Consider the following 18,701-nt stretch of genomic DNA (forward strand, 5'->3'; position numbering starts at 1 on the left):
AATGCATGTTGATGGCCCTATTAGGTATTCCCGTGCGATTCAGTAAGCAAAATGTACAGCCAAACCGCTTTCTGCCGGCACCGGGAAAGTGCACAGAAAAGCAGTAAAAACTGCTTTTCTGTGCACCCTCCGACTTAATATCATGGCGATATTAAGTCGGAGGTCCCGAAAGTTTAAAAAAGTAAAAAATAAATAAATAAATAAATTTAAAATGGGCCCGCGGCTGTCTGGTCGAAATCCGGATGCTCAATTTTGCCGGCAGCCGGTTTCCGAGCCTGTGGCTGTCAGCGGGCTTGAGAACAGATGCCGGCAAAATTGAGCGTCGGCTGTCAAACCCGCTGACAGCCGCCACTTCTGTCAAAAAAGAGGTGCTAGGGACGCGCTAGTGTCCCTAGTGCCTCTTTTTACCACCGGGCCTAATTTAAATAAGTTAAGATACTGTATCCCGCGTTTTTACTGTATTGGCCCGAAAGTTAGTTGCTTTGACCACATCCTCTGACAACAGGTTCCATAGCTTGTTGTGCATTGCATGAAAAATACTTCATGGAATTTGTTTTAAATCTGCTGTTTGCTAGTTTCATGGTGTATGCCCTAGTCCCAGTGTTGTCTGAAAGAGTAAATAACCATTTCCTATTTTCCCCACTCATGATTTTATAAATGTAAATAATATCCCCTCTCAGTCATCTCTTTTCCAAGTTAAAAGGCCCTAACTTGTTTAGCCTTTCTCCATAACGCTATAATTTATTAATTTCACCAAAGGGTCTGGTGATTGATATAGTTATATAATTCTTTGCCAAGATTCAAATTCAGGAAACACCATGCTTACACTTTCATATGAAAAACACTGCTCTCTCATCCTTTGCATTATCTTAAAATTAATTTTCTTATGAAGAATTTTGTTTCCGGTAGCATGTAACATGTAAAATTACCTCTGTACCTCAGATAAAAGGTGAAGTCGGGCAGTAGGAGATGGTACTATGACTGTTTCTAACAGAGAAAAATGATGATGGTGGCAAACTTACAGCAAGATTACCCTAATATCTAAAAATGTATTTTAAATAGCTATCCTAGAAAAGTGGGTGGAAACATGTCAAACATTCCAATATTTTACATAACAAAAGAAATGGCCTGCACAGGCCCATGGAGCCCAGCAACCTGCCTATGACTGTGACCAGTCACGGTAGATCCCAAAAAGTAGTAATTAGAAGGATTTTGTTAAGGATGTATTCAGGGCTCTGCAGAGAAAATGCTGATGAAGGTCATATGGGTGTTGATTGTGCTAAGGTAGTGTCAATGATTAGAAATGTCAGCATCTAAATGCAGATATAAGAGAAGGAGCTAATTGCACTCCACAATCAATACACAGTCCACAAAGGAGTGCAAAGAACAATATAGGTCCAATTTTTATCTTCATCAAAATTATTTATTTAAATGTTCAAAGTCGCCACTCCAATTTTCAAAAACATGCACAATTGAATGACTGTTTCAGGGTCCCCCGACACGGACCCCGTGTTTCGCCCGTAGGCTGCGTCGGGAGGGACAGTCTGTAATTATAATGAAAGCTAAAAAGGAAGAAGAACAATAGTACATAAATGTATAAGAAAGGACCAAATTAAGGGTACAAAATATATCTATTGGTGCCGAGACACATACCTTCAAGACAGCTGTGGAATTCGTACAGCTAAAGCGGCGAGGAGGGCGGGCGGCCAGACTAACAACTGCGTTTAAAAGGGCAATTTTGGCGCGATTTGAACCACCAATCAGAGCGCAAAAGAGCTTAGCCAATCAAAACAGGGCAGCACTACATTCACTGAGGGAAACAGTGAAAGGAATCAAAGAAATGTTGAAGATACCTTTAACTGATTATAAAAAGTACTGCCATGCAATCTCATTATTTAATCCTGCTGGATGCAGGCTATTAAGTGTGAAGATCCACTTCTGTTCTCTTCGGGTAAGCATTTCGGAGAAATTACCACCCCGACTTGGCGGATGAAGCACATCGATCACAAGGAATCTTAAATCATCCTCAGGGTGTCCAGCTGTTTGCCAATGGGAGACTACAGGAGCAGTTTCACGGCCGGTGCGAATGTTGGATCGGTGTTCAATGATACGCGTGCGTATCTGTCTCGTGGTTTTCCCTACATACAGTTTTGGGCAGGGACACAAGATCACATAGATTACTCCTCGTGACTGACAGGTAGTTGAAAATCTTAAAGGAAATTTTTTATGTGTAAAAGGATGTTCAAAAGTAGTGGTGGAGAAAGTAAAAGGACATAGTGAACATTGTCCGCAGGATTGGTGGCCAGAAAAATTACCTGAATCAAAAGTGGAGATAGGCTGAAAATGGGAATGAACAAGCATATTTCGCAAATTTTTTCCCCGGCAAAAGGAAAAACGTAAGGGATGGTTGAAGATTTCATGTAAAGAAAGCATGGACCAGTGGCGTTTAAGAATAGAAGTAATAGTATACACATGTGTTGAAAAGGGCAAAATGCAATTAATGCATGAATCCTCTGTTGTAGGTTGTGAAAGAAAAAGCAGATCGCGATTAACATATAATGCTCTCTTAAAAGCTTTCCAGAGGACCCAGTGGGGGTACCCCCTCTCTTCAAACCGGAGCATCATCTGCTTAGCTTGTGTGATAAAATCATTTTTTGATGAGCAGAGGCGTCGAAGCCAGAGTAACTACCCAGCTGGGATATTCATTTTTAAAGGGCTAGGGTGATGGCTGTCAAAACGTAACAGAGTGTTACGGTCCGTACTCTTACGATAGATAGATGTGCTAAATAAACCTTCCTTAAATTGTATCTGTACATCTAAAAATGAAATAGTCATGGGATCGATGCAATGATTAAATTTTAAGTGGGGATTACTTTGATTGAGCCAATCCAGGAGCCCAAAACTGTATGTAGGGAAAACCACGAGACAGATACGCACGCGTATCATTGAACACCGATCCAACATTCGCACCGGCCGTGAAACTGCTCCTGTAGTCTCCCATTGGCAAACAGCTGGACACACTGAGGATGATTTAAGATTCCTTGTGATCGATGTGCTTCATCCGCCAAGTCGGGGTGGTAATTTCTCCGAAATGCTTACCCGAAGAGAACAGAAGTGGATCTTCACACTTAATAGCCTGCATCCAGCAGGATTAAATAATGAGATTGAATGGCAGTACTTTTTATAATCAGTTAAAGGTATCTTCAACATTTCTTTGATTCCTTTCACTGTTTCCCTCGGTGAATGTAGTGCTGCCCTGTTTTGATTGGCTAAGCTCTTTTGCGCTCTGATTGGTGGTTCAAATCGCGCCAAAATTGCCCTTTTAAACGCAGTGGTTAGTCTGGCCGCCCGCCCTCCTCGCCGCTTTAGCTGTACGAATTCCACAGCTGTCTTGAAGGTATGTGTCTCGGCACCAATAGATATATTTTGTACCCTTAATTTGGTCCTTTCTTATACATTTATGTACTATTGTTCTTCTTCCTTTTTAGCTTTCATTATAATTACAGACTGTCCCTCCCGACGCAGCCTACGGGCGAAACACGGGGTCCGTGTCGGGGGACCCTGAAACAGTCATTCAATTGTGCATGTTTTTGAAAATTGGAGTGGCGACTTTGAACATTTAAATAAATAATTTTGATGAAGATAAAAATTGGACCTATATTGTTCTTTGCACTCCTTAGCATCTAAATGCAGGACATAGTTTCTTTCTACCATGGAATGATGTTTTGTTTATATGATTTAAAATGTATAATTAATATTTTCAGACACTATCAAGGCATTTCATGCCAACATCTCATTTACTATTTTACTCATAAAATGTCAAATATTTAGGTACAATAAATACTGCACATGTAAAACTGTAAACATAGTAACATAGATGTTGGCAGATAAGGACTGTTCGGCCTACCCAGTCCAACTGATTGCCCTTGCCTGCACTATTCTAGCTAAGGATATCATCCAGTTGTTAAATATACAAGATTAAGATTGACTCCCTACACTACTCTAGCTCTGGTCATCATCCTTCCATGTTCTTAACCCCGCCCACTATGCTAAGGACATCTCCCAGTAACAGCCATACAAGCTTGACTGTCTTCTATTTGTATAGCCATAAAGTCAGCTTTCATCCCATACTTGGAAACTTGCCATCTCCCACCAACTGTCCCCAGCAAGTGGAAATTCTGTCCAGAAGGATACTCCATACTACCCTCTCTAAAGATGGTTTTCTCATATTTCTCTGCGATTTCTTCCCTCCAATTTCATATCATGACCCTTTGTCCTTGACATTTTTTTTGTTTGTTTTACAGAAAATGCATCCTTCCGTTACTTTGTTGAAGCAGACTAAATATTGTGTACGATTTCAAATGAAATGAAATGAAATGGATAACAGAACTAATTCTCTTTTGCTTATAAATCCCATCGTATGGCATGTGATGAACGTAAATTGCATCTGTGTACACTGAAAAATAGTATTTTAAAAGCAAAGTGGATATGTATTGAAAGGGGGATGTGATAGAAATAGTTAGTATTAGTCCAGTTTCATTTCATGCAACCTCAGTACAAATTATTCAGCAGGTTTCCAATTCCCAGCTAATCTCATTCTCAAAAAAATGTTTGTAAACTTACTTCAGGTCCTGATTCTCCCGTACTTCCTCGTACACCAGGTGGTCCAAGTGGCCCGGTTGGTCCAGGATTACCTTCTTTACCTGGAGGTCCAACTGGACCCGGAGGACCCTGCATGAAACAGGATATTAAATAGAGGGTTTTTCAATAATTAATACCTAAACGTCCACTAACAGTTTTCCTATTAGCCAATTTTTTTTGCACTATTGCTGCTTATGCTTACTCTGTAAAGTACCTATTGTGAAATACTGTTGGGGGGTATCTAGCACACCTCCATAAGAACTGATGTGTAGCTCAAACTTCCTCCATACATCTACAGCAAAAAATATCATCTCAGAATTAGATCATCTGTGGATAATATGCACGCAGACCTTTAAAAAGCTACTAAACTTTTTTGTTTAAAATGCCACTTGAAGATCAAGCACTGAGATCATTAGCGTGTTAGAAGGTCACATCTGAGAGGGATACAGATTGCTGATTGGAGTCAGACTTTTGTCTTTTATGTTATGTTTTATTTATAATTTTTATGAATGTTATTTATTTTCCTTGATTTTTTTTAGAAAATGCTGAATATAAATAAATAGATAAATCAGGACACTTGGAGAACCAATTTGATCCACATTCACAGCTCTGCCACTAAACCTTTGTGAAACTACACGCAAGGTATCTTACATATCGTTGCCTCAACTTACCCTGCCAACATTATCCTTCTCTACTCCAGAAATTATAAGCAAAATAGCCATTATAGTCCTCCACCCTGATGTAACTGCAGGAATACACTCCCTCCAGTTATCCCTGACCCTTAAAACACTGCCAATCTGCCTATTTATCTTTATTTTATCACACAACATTCACAGCAGAAGTAAAGTTACGGGGCAGGGGGCATTGGCCAGAGCACAAAGGTATTTATGTGCATATCTCAGCTTCATGCCCCGAAATGCCCATGCCCCGCCTAGACCATGCCCACTCCTCTCCCATTTTTGAATACTTCTGAGATGTGCATGCTGTGGCATTTACGCATGTATCAGGGGGGCTTTTAAAATCCGCTCGGCGCACATAAACTCAACATATTTGTACAACTCCTAATTAATGCATGTGTCGGGTTTTTAAAATTCACCTTTATGTGTTAGTCCAAACAAACCTGGACAATAGCATCCTTATAATAAATGTTATTATAGGGAACATCCTTGCAATAGTATACATATATTTTATTTAGCTATAAAGAAATATAAACTTACTCTAGGGCCAAATGGTCCTGGAATTCCAGCACTACCGAGTTCTCCATTTGGGCCCTAAAAATAAACATAAATATTAAAATGGGTATGTCGTTACACATAGTTAGAATGCGGTCTTCAAATCTTACATACTGGTTTAAAAACATATATATCATAACAGAATATTAATAAAGCTGAACATGGGGAGGCTAGTCCTCAGCCTCAGTTAGCCTTCATGGCAGCAAAGGATATTGCAAATAAGAAAATGAAAGAAAAAGAAAGAGACAGAGAGAGGGAAGTGATTTCATTACAGCAAGGAGGTTGTTGGGTAATGTAGTCCTAAGTGGACAGGAACCATGGACACAGGTGTAGCTAATTAGGGTTTAGTGTAAAGAGAAAAAAAAAAGTTCTTTGGAAAAGCTGAAAAGGGACAGCAGACAAGCAGAGGATCAAGGGACTGACAGGCAGAGCCTGCTAAAGGCGGAACAGTAGCAAGGGCTGATCAGAGGAGGAGCATGGTAAGGCTGGCGCTACCACTTCAGGTGGGCAGAGTCCCGCAGGGTGCTCGGAGAGCCTGTGGATTGACGTCTAGCTTAGAGAGCAGTGGGCTACAGCTGTAAAGGGAGTCTTAGGCTGTTGCATGTAGTTTTATGCCAGCCTGTATATAAACTGCTGCCGTACGTGTGTAAAGTGCTCTTGTACTAAGGAAGCGATTGCGTTGCCCCACCACAGAGGAGCAGGTTATGTGAGAGAATAAAACGCACTGCTTTACCACAAGTAGCGGGCTGTACAGTTGTTTTACAGTGCTCTGACAGTGGTCCTGGACAGGGAATGAGCAGTATCCTGTTACTTTGCTTTCCTTAGCTCAACATCACATTGCCTTTATAACTGCCACTTTCAAAGACGTGGCCAATCATATTGAAGAACATTATAGTATAATGTATTTAGAAAACTTTAGTGCATTACGAATCTGGGGGAGATGGACTATATGGATAGCCCACCCATTGCAGTTTACTGTTATCATATATGATGTATTTACTTTGATTCGCAAAAGTTAACATGGAAGCACAATTCAGAGATGTAATTGGTTCAACACTTCTAAATTTTCTATGCAAGAAATAAGGAAAAGATAAGAATACTTACAGGGGGTCCAGGAAGACCCTGCAGACCAGTGAAACCCCTATGGCCCTTCTGGCCTCTGTCTCCTCTCTCTCCACTATCTCCTTTGTCACCACGTGGACCTTGTGGCCCCTGTAATTTAACCATTGCGAAATATAAAATCCTGCACTTAAAAAAAAACCTCAGCTTCTTGATTTGTACTAATCTGATGCTGTGTATTCGAGCTTCTGGTCTTTTTTAGTATGCCATATACATTAATACAATTATATATATATAATATAGATTTTAAACTATCACGGAGAACTTACATTAAAGCCTCGTTTTCCAGCTCGACCAGGTGGACCTACTGGACCACGAGAGCCCTTAAGAAAAAGTTAGGACAAATGTTATTCCATCATAATGAAGCTTGATTTAAAAATACAATTCTACCTGAAAAGAGGTAAGCAGTGCTTCTTTGCTAAAACATATCAGGCTAGTGAAACAGACTACTTACGGCATCGCCTCTCTGTCCTGCTTCACCTATAGCACCAACAGGTCCTGGAGTTCCTGGAGCACCTTGGGAACCCGGAAGCCCAGCGGATCCTGGCTCACCACGATCACCCTAGAAAATAAGTGGGAACACAGAGTAATACAACTGGTATTGGCAGCTAAGGGCTATTTGACTCACCCAGTCCGTGGGGTGTCTTCTGTCTACACCACACTAGCCGAAGACATCTTGTCGCTGTCTGCTGTATAAGCTGGACTGCTTTCAGTGTTCGAGCTCAGTGTTTCCTATCCTTTTCAAGCCCAAGGCATGCCTAAACTAGCAGAAATATTGTGCAACACACAATAGGAGCAGGAGGTAGTACAGAGAGATATGGAGAGAACTGATATGGGCAAAAAAAAAAAAAAAGAGCTAAGGAGGTACTGAAAGCCCCATCAGTCTCTCTCTCTTACAAAATTTAAAACAAAGGGGGAGAGAGGGCGGAAACACGCATGAACCCCTCACAATGGGGCAACATTCCGGTGACTTGTGAAATTAACAACTGATTTGCCTGGGTCACAGCAGGAGGCTCTGGTGGCTTTTTCATACCACAAGCTCAAAGCAGAGACCCACACATACTCTTACACACAGCGAGCAGATAAATGTTGTTTGTTTATCATGAATTTTTGCCCGCTATCTGCATGCAGCTCTGGCATTGGAGGATGAGGTACAAGTTACATCTGTGGGTTACCCATAGCTTCAGTTCGTTCTCCGGCAAAGCTTCCTTAGTCTTTCAACCACAATTTGGCCCCGTTTTTGGGCATAGAAGAGTCTCGCCTTGGGGGTCCTTCCTCTCTTCTTCTTCTGATCCTCTCTGCTTCACTCCCTTCTTTCTCTTCTTTCTCACCTGTCTTAACATGGTCAAATCAGCCACCTGCCCCAGCTCCTCACCCTGCAGATGTTCCTGCTCCCTTAGCTCCTCATTGCCCTTATTCTCCTGTTCCCTCTCTAGTCTCATATCCATAGTTTGCCTAGATTCCTTCTCCTTCTATGCTAACCCTTCAGTTCTTTGCTGCAAGACCTCCCTGCTACTGGACTCCAACTTCCTCTATATACAAGGGCAGGAGAAGGCAGAATTCCATGTGGTGCAGGCAGGCAGGCAACCAGTTTGGCCAGGTTACCTTGGCTGCTGCAGGAGGCTGCCAGAGCTCCTCCACTGCTGCTGCTGTCAACACTCAGAAGGAGTCACATCCAGTGCTCAGTGCCTGCTCCCCGTCTCACTCAACTCGAGGATAAGGCAGTGGTTGGAAAAAAAGACTCAATAGAGGAGGATGAGGGAGTGGAAGAGGAGTCGGTGCTGGGTCCAATCTGTGTGCTGCACACACATTGACTGTATAACACTGAACACAGCATTAAACCAATAAATCCTATTATCAAACACACTGAAACTGAAAACAAATCTTCAACAATAGTTTTACAACATTAAAATATTTTTACCCGTGGTCCAGCAGCTCCATCTCGGCCAGGAGTACCATCATTGCCAGGAAGACCCTGGAAAAAAAAGTAATGTAAATATTTATGATATTTACTTAAAAAAAAGTTTTAGATAGTTGCTGTGACACTGAGTGTCTTACTATTGCAATACTCCAGGATAAATGCAATATTCAAAAAACTGAAATGCCTGCCTTTCAATTTAAACTTTTTGTCCTTCTTGGAGATACGATCACTGTCTATAAATATTTGAAAGATCAATAAAAAGATTAATTATACAAATGTTTTACACTTGACAATAAGGAAAAAAATGCAACACATATTGAAACTATTTAACGTGATCATTTAGGAGCCCGTGCACTAAAGTTTAGCATGTATTGTAGGGATGTTTAAAGAAAGGCCCTACTATGTATTCTAAATAGGTATCTGAGGACATTATTGGGTTCCTGCTAAACTTAGTGAATGCTTGCATATAAAATGGCACATGAAAATATGGATTCACTATCGGCTGAATTTTAAAATACCAGCGCACATAAAAACCCAGAGATATATACATGTGGTCGGGCCACATGCGCACCTTGGGGATTTTTAAAAGGCCCAGACCACGCACATATCTCTTGGTATGTGCCAAAGACCAGCTTAATTCAAAAGGGGCAGGCCGTGGGTGGGCTGGGACAGCGCCATTAGGTGCTGTCCTGCTGAAGCATGTGCAGGCAGTCAGCCGGCCCATGCAACTTACTACTGCTTGGGAGAGCAGGTAGGTATAAAAACAAACAAACAAAAAAAAAGCTAGCTAGAGGGGTTTTAGGGGTTGGGACGGAGAGGGGAAAAGAGAGGCAGGGTAGGCAGGGGGTTAAGGAAGTTCCCTCCCAGTCCGCTCCTTATTATTAATTATTTATTATCAAACAAGCGTACCCTCAATAATCCCAGCCCTCCGCTTCTCCCTCTACTCGTCATGCCAGCTCTTAACTGAACCCTTGTACATAGTTCTGTCATAATTACAATTTATAATTGTTATTTAAGTAGTTAATGTTTTACTGGTTTAATGACTACATTTCTTTGCTAAGCTTACTGTTCCTATGTAATCCCTCCCCCATACCTGTTCATTGTACTTTCCACCTGCTGTTATGCTGTAAGCCGATATGATGTCGCTACAAATATCGGTATAGAAAAGTTTATAAATAAATAATAAATAAATTTGAGTGGATTGGGAGGAAACTGGGGAAGGCCCTATCACATCGCTGTGTATTTCTAAGAAAATCCCCCCTTTGTGCAAGCAAGTCGGCATCCGCATGCACATGCGTGCACCAATATAAAATCAGGAGCGCATGTAGCAAATTTTATAACATGCGTGAGTTGGATGCCCGCATGCTGGTTTAAAAATCTACCTTTATGTTAACCTGCAGGGCTAGCATACTAATATTTAACACTGAGGGCACTCTGCCCTTGGTATCTCCACTAGCATACTGGTTAACCCCCCCCCCCCCCCACACACACACACCAAAACCTCTTGGCCACAATCCATGTCCCAATCACACCCCCACCCCCAACAAAGTGCAAAGAGCTTCTATGCCCAACCACTCCCTCAACACAAAGTGTAAGTGGCCTTCTTGCCCTGATGGCTACCCTAAACTGGCCCCCCTTCATATCAAGAGGCCTCCACGCTCTGATCACCTCCATGGCCCTTTTCTCTCCTCAAGGTGCTTTCCCCCAGCATACCACTTCTGATGATGCCAAAGATAGAGGAAGATAGGAGAAAGCATGAGTCCCATGTTCCCTATTGCCCTATTTATAAATGGCATCAGCTTGTTCCTTTGACTTCCAAATTTGCGCTTTGTGTCAGGGAGGCGGGGGATGTTTGGGGCATGGTGTCTTCTGTGTTAGGGGTGGGGTGAGGTAATCAAGGCATGGAGGCCCCTCGTGCTTTGTATGATGATATGGAGAGCAACAGATCATGGAGGCCCCTCGTGCTTTCTATGATGATATGGAGAGCAACAGATCATGGAGGCCCCTCGTGCTTTGTATGATGATATGGAGAGCAACAGATCATGGAGGCCCCTCGTGCTTTGAGTCAGGGGAGTGGGAGGACTTCTGGGCACATATGTCCCTTGCTTTTTTTCAGTGGGATTGAGGGACCTTGGGGCACAGATGCCCTTTGAGCTTTGCAGCAAAGGGATGCCAATCTGCCTTCAGTGTTGGGGGAAAGGAGAATGAAATCCCCTATACTAACTTTCGCTTTGGGGCAGTTAGCATGGGGAATTTTGAGATATAGCTATTGTGTATGCTCTCTTTTGGGGGGGTAGTATGCACACTAATTTAATGTGCTTGCAATAGCAGCACCATTTTAGTGGATGCACAGAAGTGTTTAGTGTATCACCCATTAAGTGCAGTTTTAACATGCACAGTGTAACTTTTTTTTTTAGCAAGCATTTTATAGCATAGGCCCCTTAATTTGATTTTAAAGGGAGACCTACTTCCCTGTCAGGTTGATGAGATTATAGAATCTTATACTTAGTGAGGGTGTTTTACTCAGCACAATTCGATGTGTTTAAAGAAGCAATACTAACAAATTAACATCCCCATTTATAATTCAGATATTTATCTTCTCCTTAAGGAGGTACTAGTGATACTGTTTCTGAAAGTTCTTCCGGCTTTGCTATTCCCATCATTATGCCTGTTAAGTTCATCAGGGCTCTACTGTGCTGATTCTTATCAGAACTCCATTCAGATCCATGGACAACCCAGAATCTATTCTAGGACTCTGGAGAGAACTATGGAAGATCAAAGAGGATGGGCTACTCTGCTGGTCTCATCTACCTCTGAGCCAGATTGGAACTGGATTCTGCAGCTTTCTTCCGCACATATAAACCTTTTATTTCTGAGGCAAAAATCAGGTAGTTTGCAGATCTCTGTAAAATTACACATGAAAGATTTTTCTTTGAATGCGCCAGGAGGTTGGCACTCAGTTTCTTTATGTGTTCTCTAAAAAATGTGAAGTATGTTAATGACAGATTTATATTGTAGGATCCCAGTCAATTTAGGATTTTCCTTAATTCCTGAACTTCTTTTTATTTGCTTTTTATATTCTTGAACTTCTTTTGAGGTGCATGTGGTTTCCTAGCTGATCTTGTTAAGATTACTTTTATGGTGAGACAGATGTCTTATACAGTCAGTTGTTATCTGTTTAAGGCATTACAGTATGCCTGAAGCTGCAGCTGTTTTATTTTCTTCTTTGTTACCTCTCTTGATTGAATTAGTTTTACATTCTGTATTGGACCCCCTCAGTTTGTGGACTAAATAGTAAAAATGCACATGGAAAATTTGCTGTGTTCTGTATTAACCAATGTTTGTCCTTTATTTTTTTGTTTTCTGATTTCTTATTTCCTTGGCATGAATATATATCTTCATATGCATTTCATTTCTTGTTCAAGTTGTTCTTGATATTTATTTTAAAATTCTCTGATTAAAAATTATTAAAAAATGAAAGTCATTTAATAATCATCATACTAATACATGTAAAGCACAACAGGGCATGAACTGGAGTGTGACATCATGGAAAACTTATGAAAACCAAGAATAATTATAATAAAAGGAGGCATATAGATGGGCCAATCAGTCTTTATCGACTGGCATCTAGAATGTTATAAAGTTAGCATGCATTTTATTCCAAACAAAATTACTAAGAATTAAAATGTTAGTACAGAAAAGAAAAACAAACACAGTACTCAAAAGTAATGACAATCCCCGCCCCAAGAAGTAAATAGAGTCAATCACAGATTGTGCCATTGAGGACTTTGGCAGCTTCCATCTGCTGATGTTACAAGAGTCACATCAAAGAGAAAGCAATAGATCAAGAAATAAACTGTTGGATACTTTGAAAACCTGTTAGTACTGCCATTGCAGAATGAGACCAACCATGCTTCTGTAGTCTTCTTATGAAGCTAAAAGACTTACTTCTGGACCAGGTTCCCCTACAGGTCCACTGGCACCAGGTGGGCCAACAGGACCTGAGGGGCCTTTGTCTCCTGTTGTGCCTGTTGAACCTTGTTTTCCAGGTGCACCCTATAAAGACAACACATGTTGGCTTTCAACTGCCTCAAGAAATAGATTTTTTTAAAAGTGTTACAGTACAATAAAAGTTAAAAGTGCTGCACTGATGATGTTTACATGAATTTAACTTTTATGTTAGTGAGTCAACTACCATATCTTCAACGGAGTCACAGTACAAGAAGCAACACTCTGAACCTGGTTCTAATACCAGAGAGAAGAAAAATTGTATATAATTTTCTCAGATAAACACATGGGTGTCCACTTTCAGCCGTCGTGCGGCCAACAAAGTTAACCAGATAAATAGTGGCACTGTTGAATATACCTGTGTGATGGAGTGCCCCTATTTCTCCTTTTTAACCTGTGCAGGACCAGGCATTTTGCCTGATCCACCTTAAATCCTACAGAGAGAGAGCTCTGTAGGCAGAACCCTGCTGGGAGGGGGATAAAAGTATAAGCTCAGCTGGGATCAGGAAGCCCTGCGTCTCCAGGAATAGGAGCGCCTAACCCTCTCTGGGAAGTTTGAGTTGTGAGTTCAGTTCACTGCAAAGGTAGGCAGTCTTTTGTGTTGTTGTTTTGCTGTTTATATTAAATAAAAGTTTAAATTGCATAAGAAAAGGCTGGAATCAACGTGGTTCCTGCTCCAGCCCACAAGAGAGCTCTCAGTCATCCTCATAACCCAACTACCTTAAACATAGCCAAATAAATTTATCCGGTTAATATTATGATTGCTCTAGTGCACAAACAGAGTTAGCCATATAAATTATCTGGCTAATTCTGAATTTTGCCTTGAAATGTCTCAAAATGCCCACAGAATGCCTCCAAGTTATCCTGCTAAGTTTTCTCCGGCTAACTATTTAGCCAGATAACTCAGCAGCAGTCAGCCAGTGGGGATTTTTCCAGTATGTCCTAACTTAGGCCTGGATTTTCTAAGGTCGCAGACCTTAGAGAATCCGGCGGTAATGGGGGCGGGGGGGCGGGCCTGCGAAAGCCGGCAGCGATCGCACCTCTGCGGTGCCTTCGCTGCCGGCTTTCGCAAATCAATAGCACCACCGTGAAAGGTGGTGCTATTGGGTGTGTTACTGGCGGCAATAAGGGTTCTTACCTTTTCGCTGCCAGCGATGTCGCCACCGCATCCGCCCCGACTCCTCCCCTTCCGGTGCTGCCGCCACTCTGACTCCGCCCCAATCCAGATATTGCACGTGAAAAGGGACTTTTCGCATGCGATCCCGTTAGAAAATGACCCCCTTAGCTGGACTAAAGGCGCTGAATATCGGCCTCATTATAACATTTCCAACAGTGATGCAAACTAGCTTTATCCAGCATTTATGAATATCTGTGCCTGCAAATAATTTATATGTATGGGAGACAGAGAGCATATTAGAATGCTCCTTAAGGGGAATTCACATAAGAATGTCCAATCAGCAAAAAGATGCATATAAAAAAGTCTTATTTTATACTTTACAGGCATGTCTAGTAACTTCTTGTTGACAATTTTACAGGATTTTCAGTATTGTTAATTCTCTGGTGTTATTTTCGGATTGAAGATTGTATATTCCTACAAACACTGGGATAGATTTTATAAATTTATGCGAGCGCGTACTTTTGTTCGCACACCAGGCGCGAACAAAAGTACGCTGAATTTTATAAGATACGCGCGTAGCCGCATGTATCTTATAAAATCCGGGGTCAGCGCGTGCAAGGGGGTGCACATTTGTGCAACCTGCGCACGCCAAGCCCAGCGTGTGCTGCCTGTTCCCTCCGAGGCCGCTCCGAAATCAGAGCGGCCTCTGAGGGAACTTTCCTTCCGCCTCCCCTCACCTTCCCCTCCCTTCCCCTACCTAACCCACCCCCCCGGCCCTATCTAAACCCCCCCTACCTTTGTTGGTAGATTTACGCCTGCCGAAAGCAGGCATAAATCTGCGCACGCCAGCAGGCTGCTGGTGCGCCATCACCCGACCCGGGGGCTGGTCCGGAGGCCTCGACCACGTCCCCAGGCTGGCGCCATGCCCCTGGTCCCGCCCCAAACCGCCCCCTGACCCCAGACACGACCCCAGACACGCCCCTCCCCGCCCCTTTTACGAAGCCCCGGGACTTACGCGCATCCCGGGGCTGTGCGCACGCCGGCGGCCTATGCAAAATAGGCGCACAGACGCGCGAGTGCCCTGCGCGCGTAAATCCGGCCCACTATAGGTATCATATCTAGGTGCTACAATGCTTTGCAGTGCACAGCCTTATTACATCCCTGATGAGAAAGTGGTGGTTAAGAAGGCTATAAGAAAATCAAAAAGAGATTAGTTTATAAACAAATGAATTTTTATTTACTGCTGCTCCTGGAAGTCCGGGCATTCCTCTTTCACCACGTTGGCCTGGTAAACCGACAATACCTCTCTGTCCAGTTGTTCCTGCTGGACCAGGTGGACCATCTGGACCCTTAAAATCAGAAAATCATAGATTAAAAGTGATGATTAAAATGAATTGGCTTTTAGCAAGAACGGCAATGGAAATCTAAGAGTGCATAAAGATGAAGTTGCATTGCATTGCCACTTGTAAGTCTTGCAGTGGGTTAAAGTTCAGATATGATTAAGCTGATCAGGCTGTACAGCAGTACATTCAGGGTTGGTCTATGTTCCCAGATAAGGCCAGGAAGCTTACTCCTGCCAGCCAACTCTCTCTGTTATTCTCTCCTCCTACCTCTGCTCTAGTCAAGCACTGGCTATCATGATTCTTTGGGCTCTTCCTTGCTCCAACTCTGTTTCCCACTGCTCTGGTCCTGTTTTCCAAACCCTCCTATTCCTAGGCTCAACCTCTGTCCTCCCTTGTGGCACTCACAGCAATTCACCAAGCCCAGATTTGCCTTGTGGATTTCAGGAAGACTGAGACAAGCAAACGTTAGGGTGCATCCCACACCCCCTTCCCACTTCTCCCCCAAACAATGCCAATAATTAAAATGGCCTTTGCTAAATATGCAGATAATAACAGTAAAGTACTGCTAAATGTCGGCTGGCAGCTGTTATACTTGGAGTTTTAGCCTTAGCAGACTAGGTTAACCAGTGAAAGGACGAGCAAAAAATGTTGTCGAATGTGAACGTTTGAGACCAAACAGGCTCCTTCTTCAGATGCCAGAGGCCTTGAAGGATCATCTACTATAACATCTTTATTTGGTTCTTTCAAAAGTAACACAATTCTAGTTTCTTCCACGACAAATACAGCAATTAGAAACATATTATGTTACAGCATTTAAAACAGTATACAATTGCAATGAGAAATATTTGCCTTTGTGCTTTTTCTATAATCATACTGTTCTCTCCATACTTTTTCCAGTCACTTGACATCTTTTCTCTGCCTCTCTTCCATTCCTCAAGGCTTTTTCACCTCTCTGCCACCTCTGCTTCTCTCTCTCTCGTCTGTCTATCCCCCATCTTGTTCCTCTATCTCCCATTGCTCCATCTCCCCATTGCCTCTTCTGGCCCATTTCTATGGGTAAAGCACTGTTTTACCTGCGGAAATGGTTTTGAAAATCACCCTCCATCTGCATAGGGCAGATTTTTGTTGTAATCTGTTAAGATGGTTAAAATGTTGCAAAACCTAAAACTTGAGCTAGCTTTAAAACTTTCACAAGACCATTAACATGGTAAGCTCAAATGTTAAAACAAAGTAGTGGTGCTAGTGCCAGGTCAGAAGCTAAAGGAGCAGGCAGCAATGTTACCAACCAGCATAGACAGGCCCAAGACTTGAGGCGCTGGCTTTAGCTGCTCACAGAGGAGGAAGGAGCTACAGTAGTCACCCGTGCAGGCAGGGGTGAAGGTACCATGGGTACGGGGGAGGAAGGGGGCAGAGGTGGAACTGCACTGGGACCCCACAGCGAAACATTGTACTGCCAGTTGACTCATGTAAGTAACCACATCAGTACGGGCCACAAAATCTTGCAAGTGCTATTGATCTCTGCAACGTCCTCCTCCCTTTACTTGCATGCTTTCTGTTCCAAATCGGAAGTGCATGGGTAGGAGGAGGGGACCATAGTGATTGGCAGCACTTTGTATGCTCTAAGTCCCTGCTGCAAGTGTTGTTGCCTACGCACTGTAGGAAGGAGAGGGGAGGAGACACTCAACACTGATACATCCTTCGATCCCCAACCAGAGCTGGTACCTTTATTTTTTTAAATTACACCTGAAGCCAAGATCCTCCCAGAACTTACAGTTTGCCCGTCTTCGCCTGAGTCTCCCTTGTCTCCAGGGCTACCAGCGGGTCCAGCAGGTCCTCTGTCTCCCACACGACCATGAGCACCAGGATCACCACGAACTCCTGGAGGACCTTCTTTGCCTGGGTCACCAATAGGACCAGCAGGACCTGGAGGTCCCTAGAAAATATTACAAAGTTCTACATTAGTTAGCATAAAAGCTTCTGAACGCAGTTGATTTGTTTAAAATACCAGAAAATAAGTATCAAAAAAATGTGTAAGGTTTGAATTATAGTATATAATAAATAGACTTTCATTACTTGGAAACTAATCTGCACATATGCAAATATTTATTTTATTTATAAAATTCTTATAACCCACATATTCCATAACAGTTCACAGTGGCTTATCAAGCATACATACAATACATAAATAATATGCTAAATAATACAACTTCAAAAAAATCTGGGCAATAGCAAAGAGCGAGAGGATAGCCACAGCAAAGAAAAAAAGAGGAAACCTCTAATTGCTGAAGGCTATATGTAACAAATATTTTTTAAATGCTTTTTTAAGGGCAGTCATTGAAGTGCGGTGTGATTGGCTACAGGTCAGCTGTTCCAAGGTCTGGGGCTCGCTAACGAGAATGCCCTATCTCTGGTTATCTCAAGCCTGGCGATTTTAACAGTTGGTATCTCTAGCACGTATTAGGAATGGTCCTCAAGCACAATCTAACCATAACTGATTGGTTTATTTATTTTGTTCGATTTGGTTACACGCCTTCTATTAAAGCCCTAGGATGAACTTTCAAAGAGTTCCACATGTAAAAATTAAAATATACATGCATAAAAAGCATCTACTCGCACACATAGTTTTGCTTTCACACACACATTTACTAGCATAAAGGGGTGGTCTAGGGGCATTCCTGGGCGGAGCCAACATTTACGCACACAAGTTGCTAATTTAAAAGATGTGCATGTAGATTTATCAATTTACTCATGTAATTTTACACCTAATTAACTTGCGAAAGTGATGTCAAATTTGTTTATTGTGTATTTTCCCCGGGTGTGAGGTCTGGGTGAAATGAGTAGAGCTCAGGCTGAAGAATTAGGAGGGTCTCAATGAACTGGAGAAGGACTGGACAAACTGGTGGAATAATTGATAGAATTGGTAATGTTTTAAAATATACCGACTTATGTGCGTAAATTGGGATTAAGGGGAGTCCTACTTTATTTTCATGTGTAAAATATATACACATATAGTTTTAAAATAGGGAGGAAAAGTACATGGGTTGAATGCATTGAAATACTCACACTGAATGTATTCACACATAAGCATGAGTATGTCGCAGGGTAGAGATGCGTGTATTTTATAATATGCATGGGTTATAAAATACTATTGGAAATCTACACACAGCCATATATATATATATACATACATGCTGCTGCATGCGGTTGTTTGAAAGGTATTCTCTTGGTGAGTTACAATTTAAAAAACAATATATACAAAAATTATGGTGTGCATAGAAGCAACAGAAAAAATGTTTCATAACATAAAAGAAGGAAGATAG

At 42.1% G+C, this 18,701-nt stretch overlaps 1 protein-coding gene across 1 annotated transcript in view; it reads right to left on the bottom strand.

Annotated features, from left to right (window-relative positions):
• COL5A2 (collagen type V alpha 2 chain) overlaps nucleotides 1-18,701 on the bottom strand; it is a 333,570-nt gene that overhangs the window by 12,812 nt on the left and 302,057 nt on the right. Inside the window, exons 42-50 of the mRNA XM_029605983.1 lie at nucleotides 17,153-17,314; nucleotides 15,280-15,387; nucleotides 12,862-12,969; nucleotides 8,914-8,967; nucleotides 7,447-7,554; nucleotides 7,262-7,315; nucleotides 6,978-7,085; nucleotides 5,859-5,912; nucleotides 4,624-4,731 (exon numbers count right to left, since the gene is read on the bottom strand). Coding sequence (XP_029461843.1) covers nucleotides 4,624-4,731; nucleotides 5,859-5,912; nucleotides 6,978-7,085; nucleotides 7,262-7,315; nucleotides 7,447-7,554; nucleotides 8,914-8,967; nucleotides 12,862-12,969; nucleotides 15,280-15,387; nucleotides 17,153-17,314 — 864 coding nt within the window. The remainder of the gene's footprint in view (nucleotides 1-4,623; nucleotides 4,732-5,858; nucleotides 5,913-6,977; nucleotides 7,086-7,261; nucleotides 7,316-7,446; nucleotides 7,555-8,913; nucleotides 8,968-12,861; nucleotides 12,970-15,279; nucleotides 15,388-17,152; nucleotides 17,315-18,701) is intronic.

Source organism: Rhinatrema bivittatum, chromosome 6 (genome assembly GCF_901001135.1).
Source record: "Rhinatrema bivittatum chromosome 6, aRhiBiv1.1, whole genome shotgun sequence".
Taxonomy (NCBI): Eukaryota; Metazoa; Chordata; class Amphibia; order Gymnophiona; family Rhinatrematidae; genus Rhinatrema; species Rhinatrema bivittatum.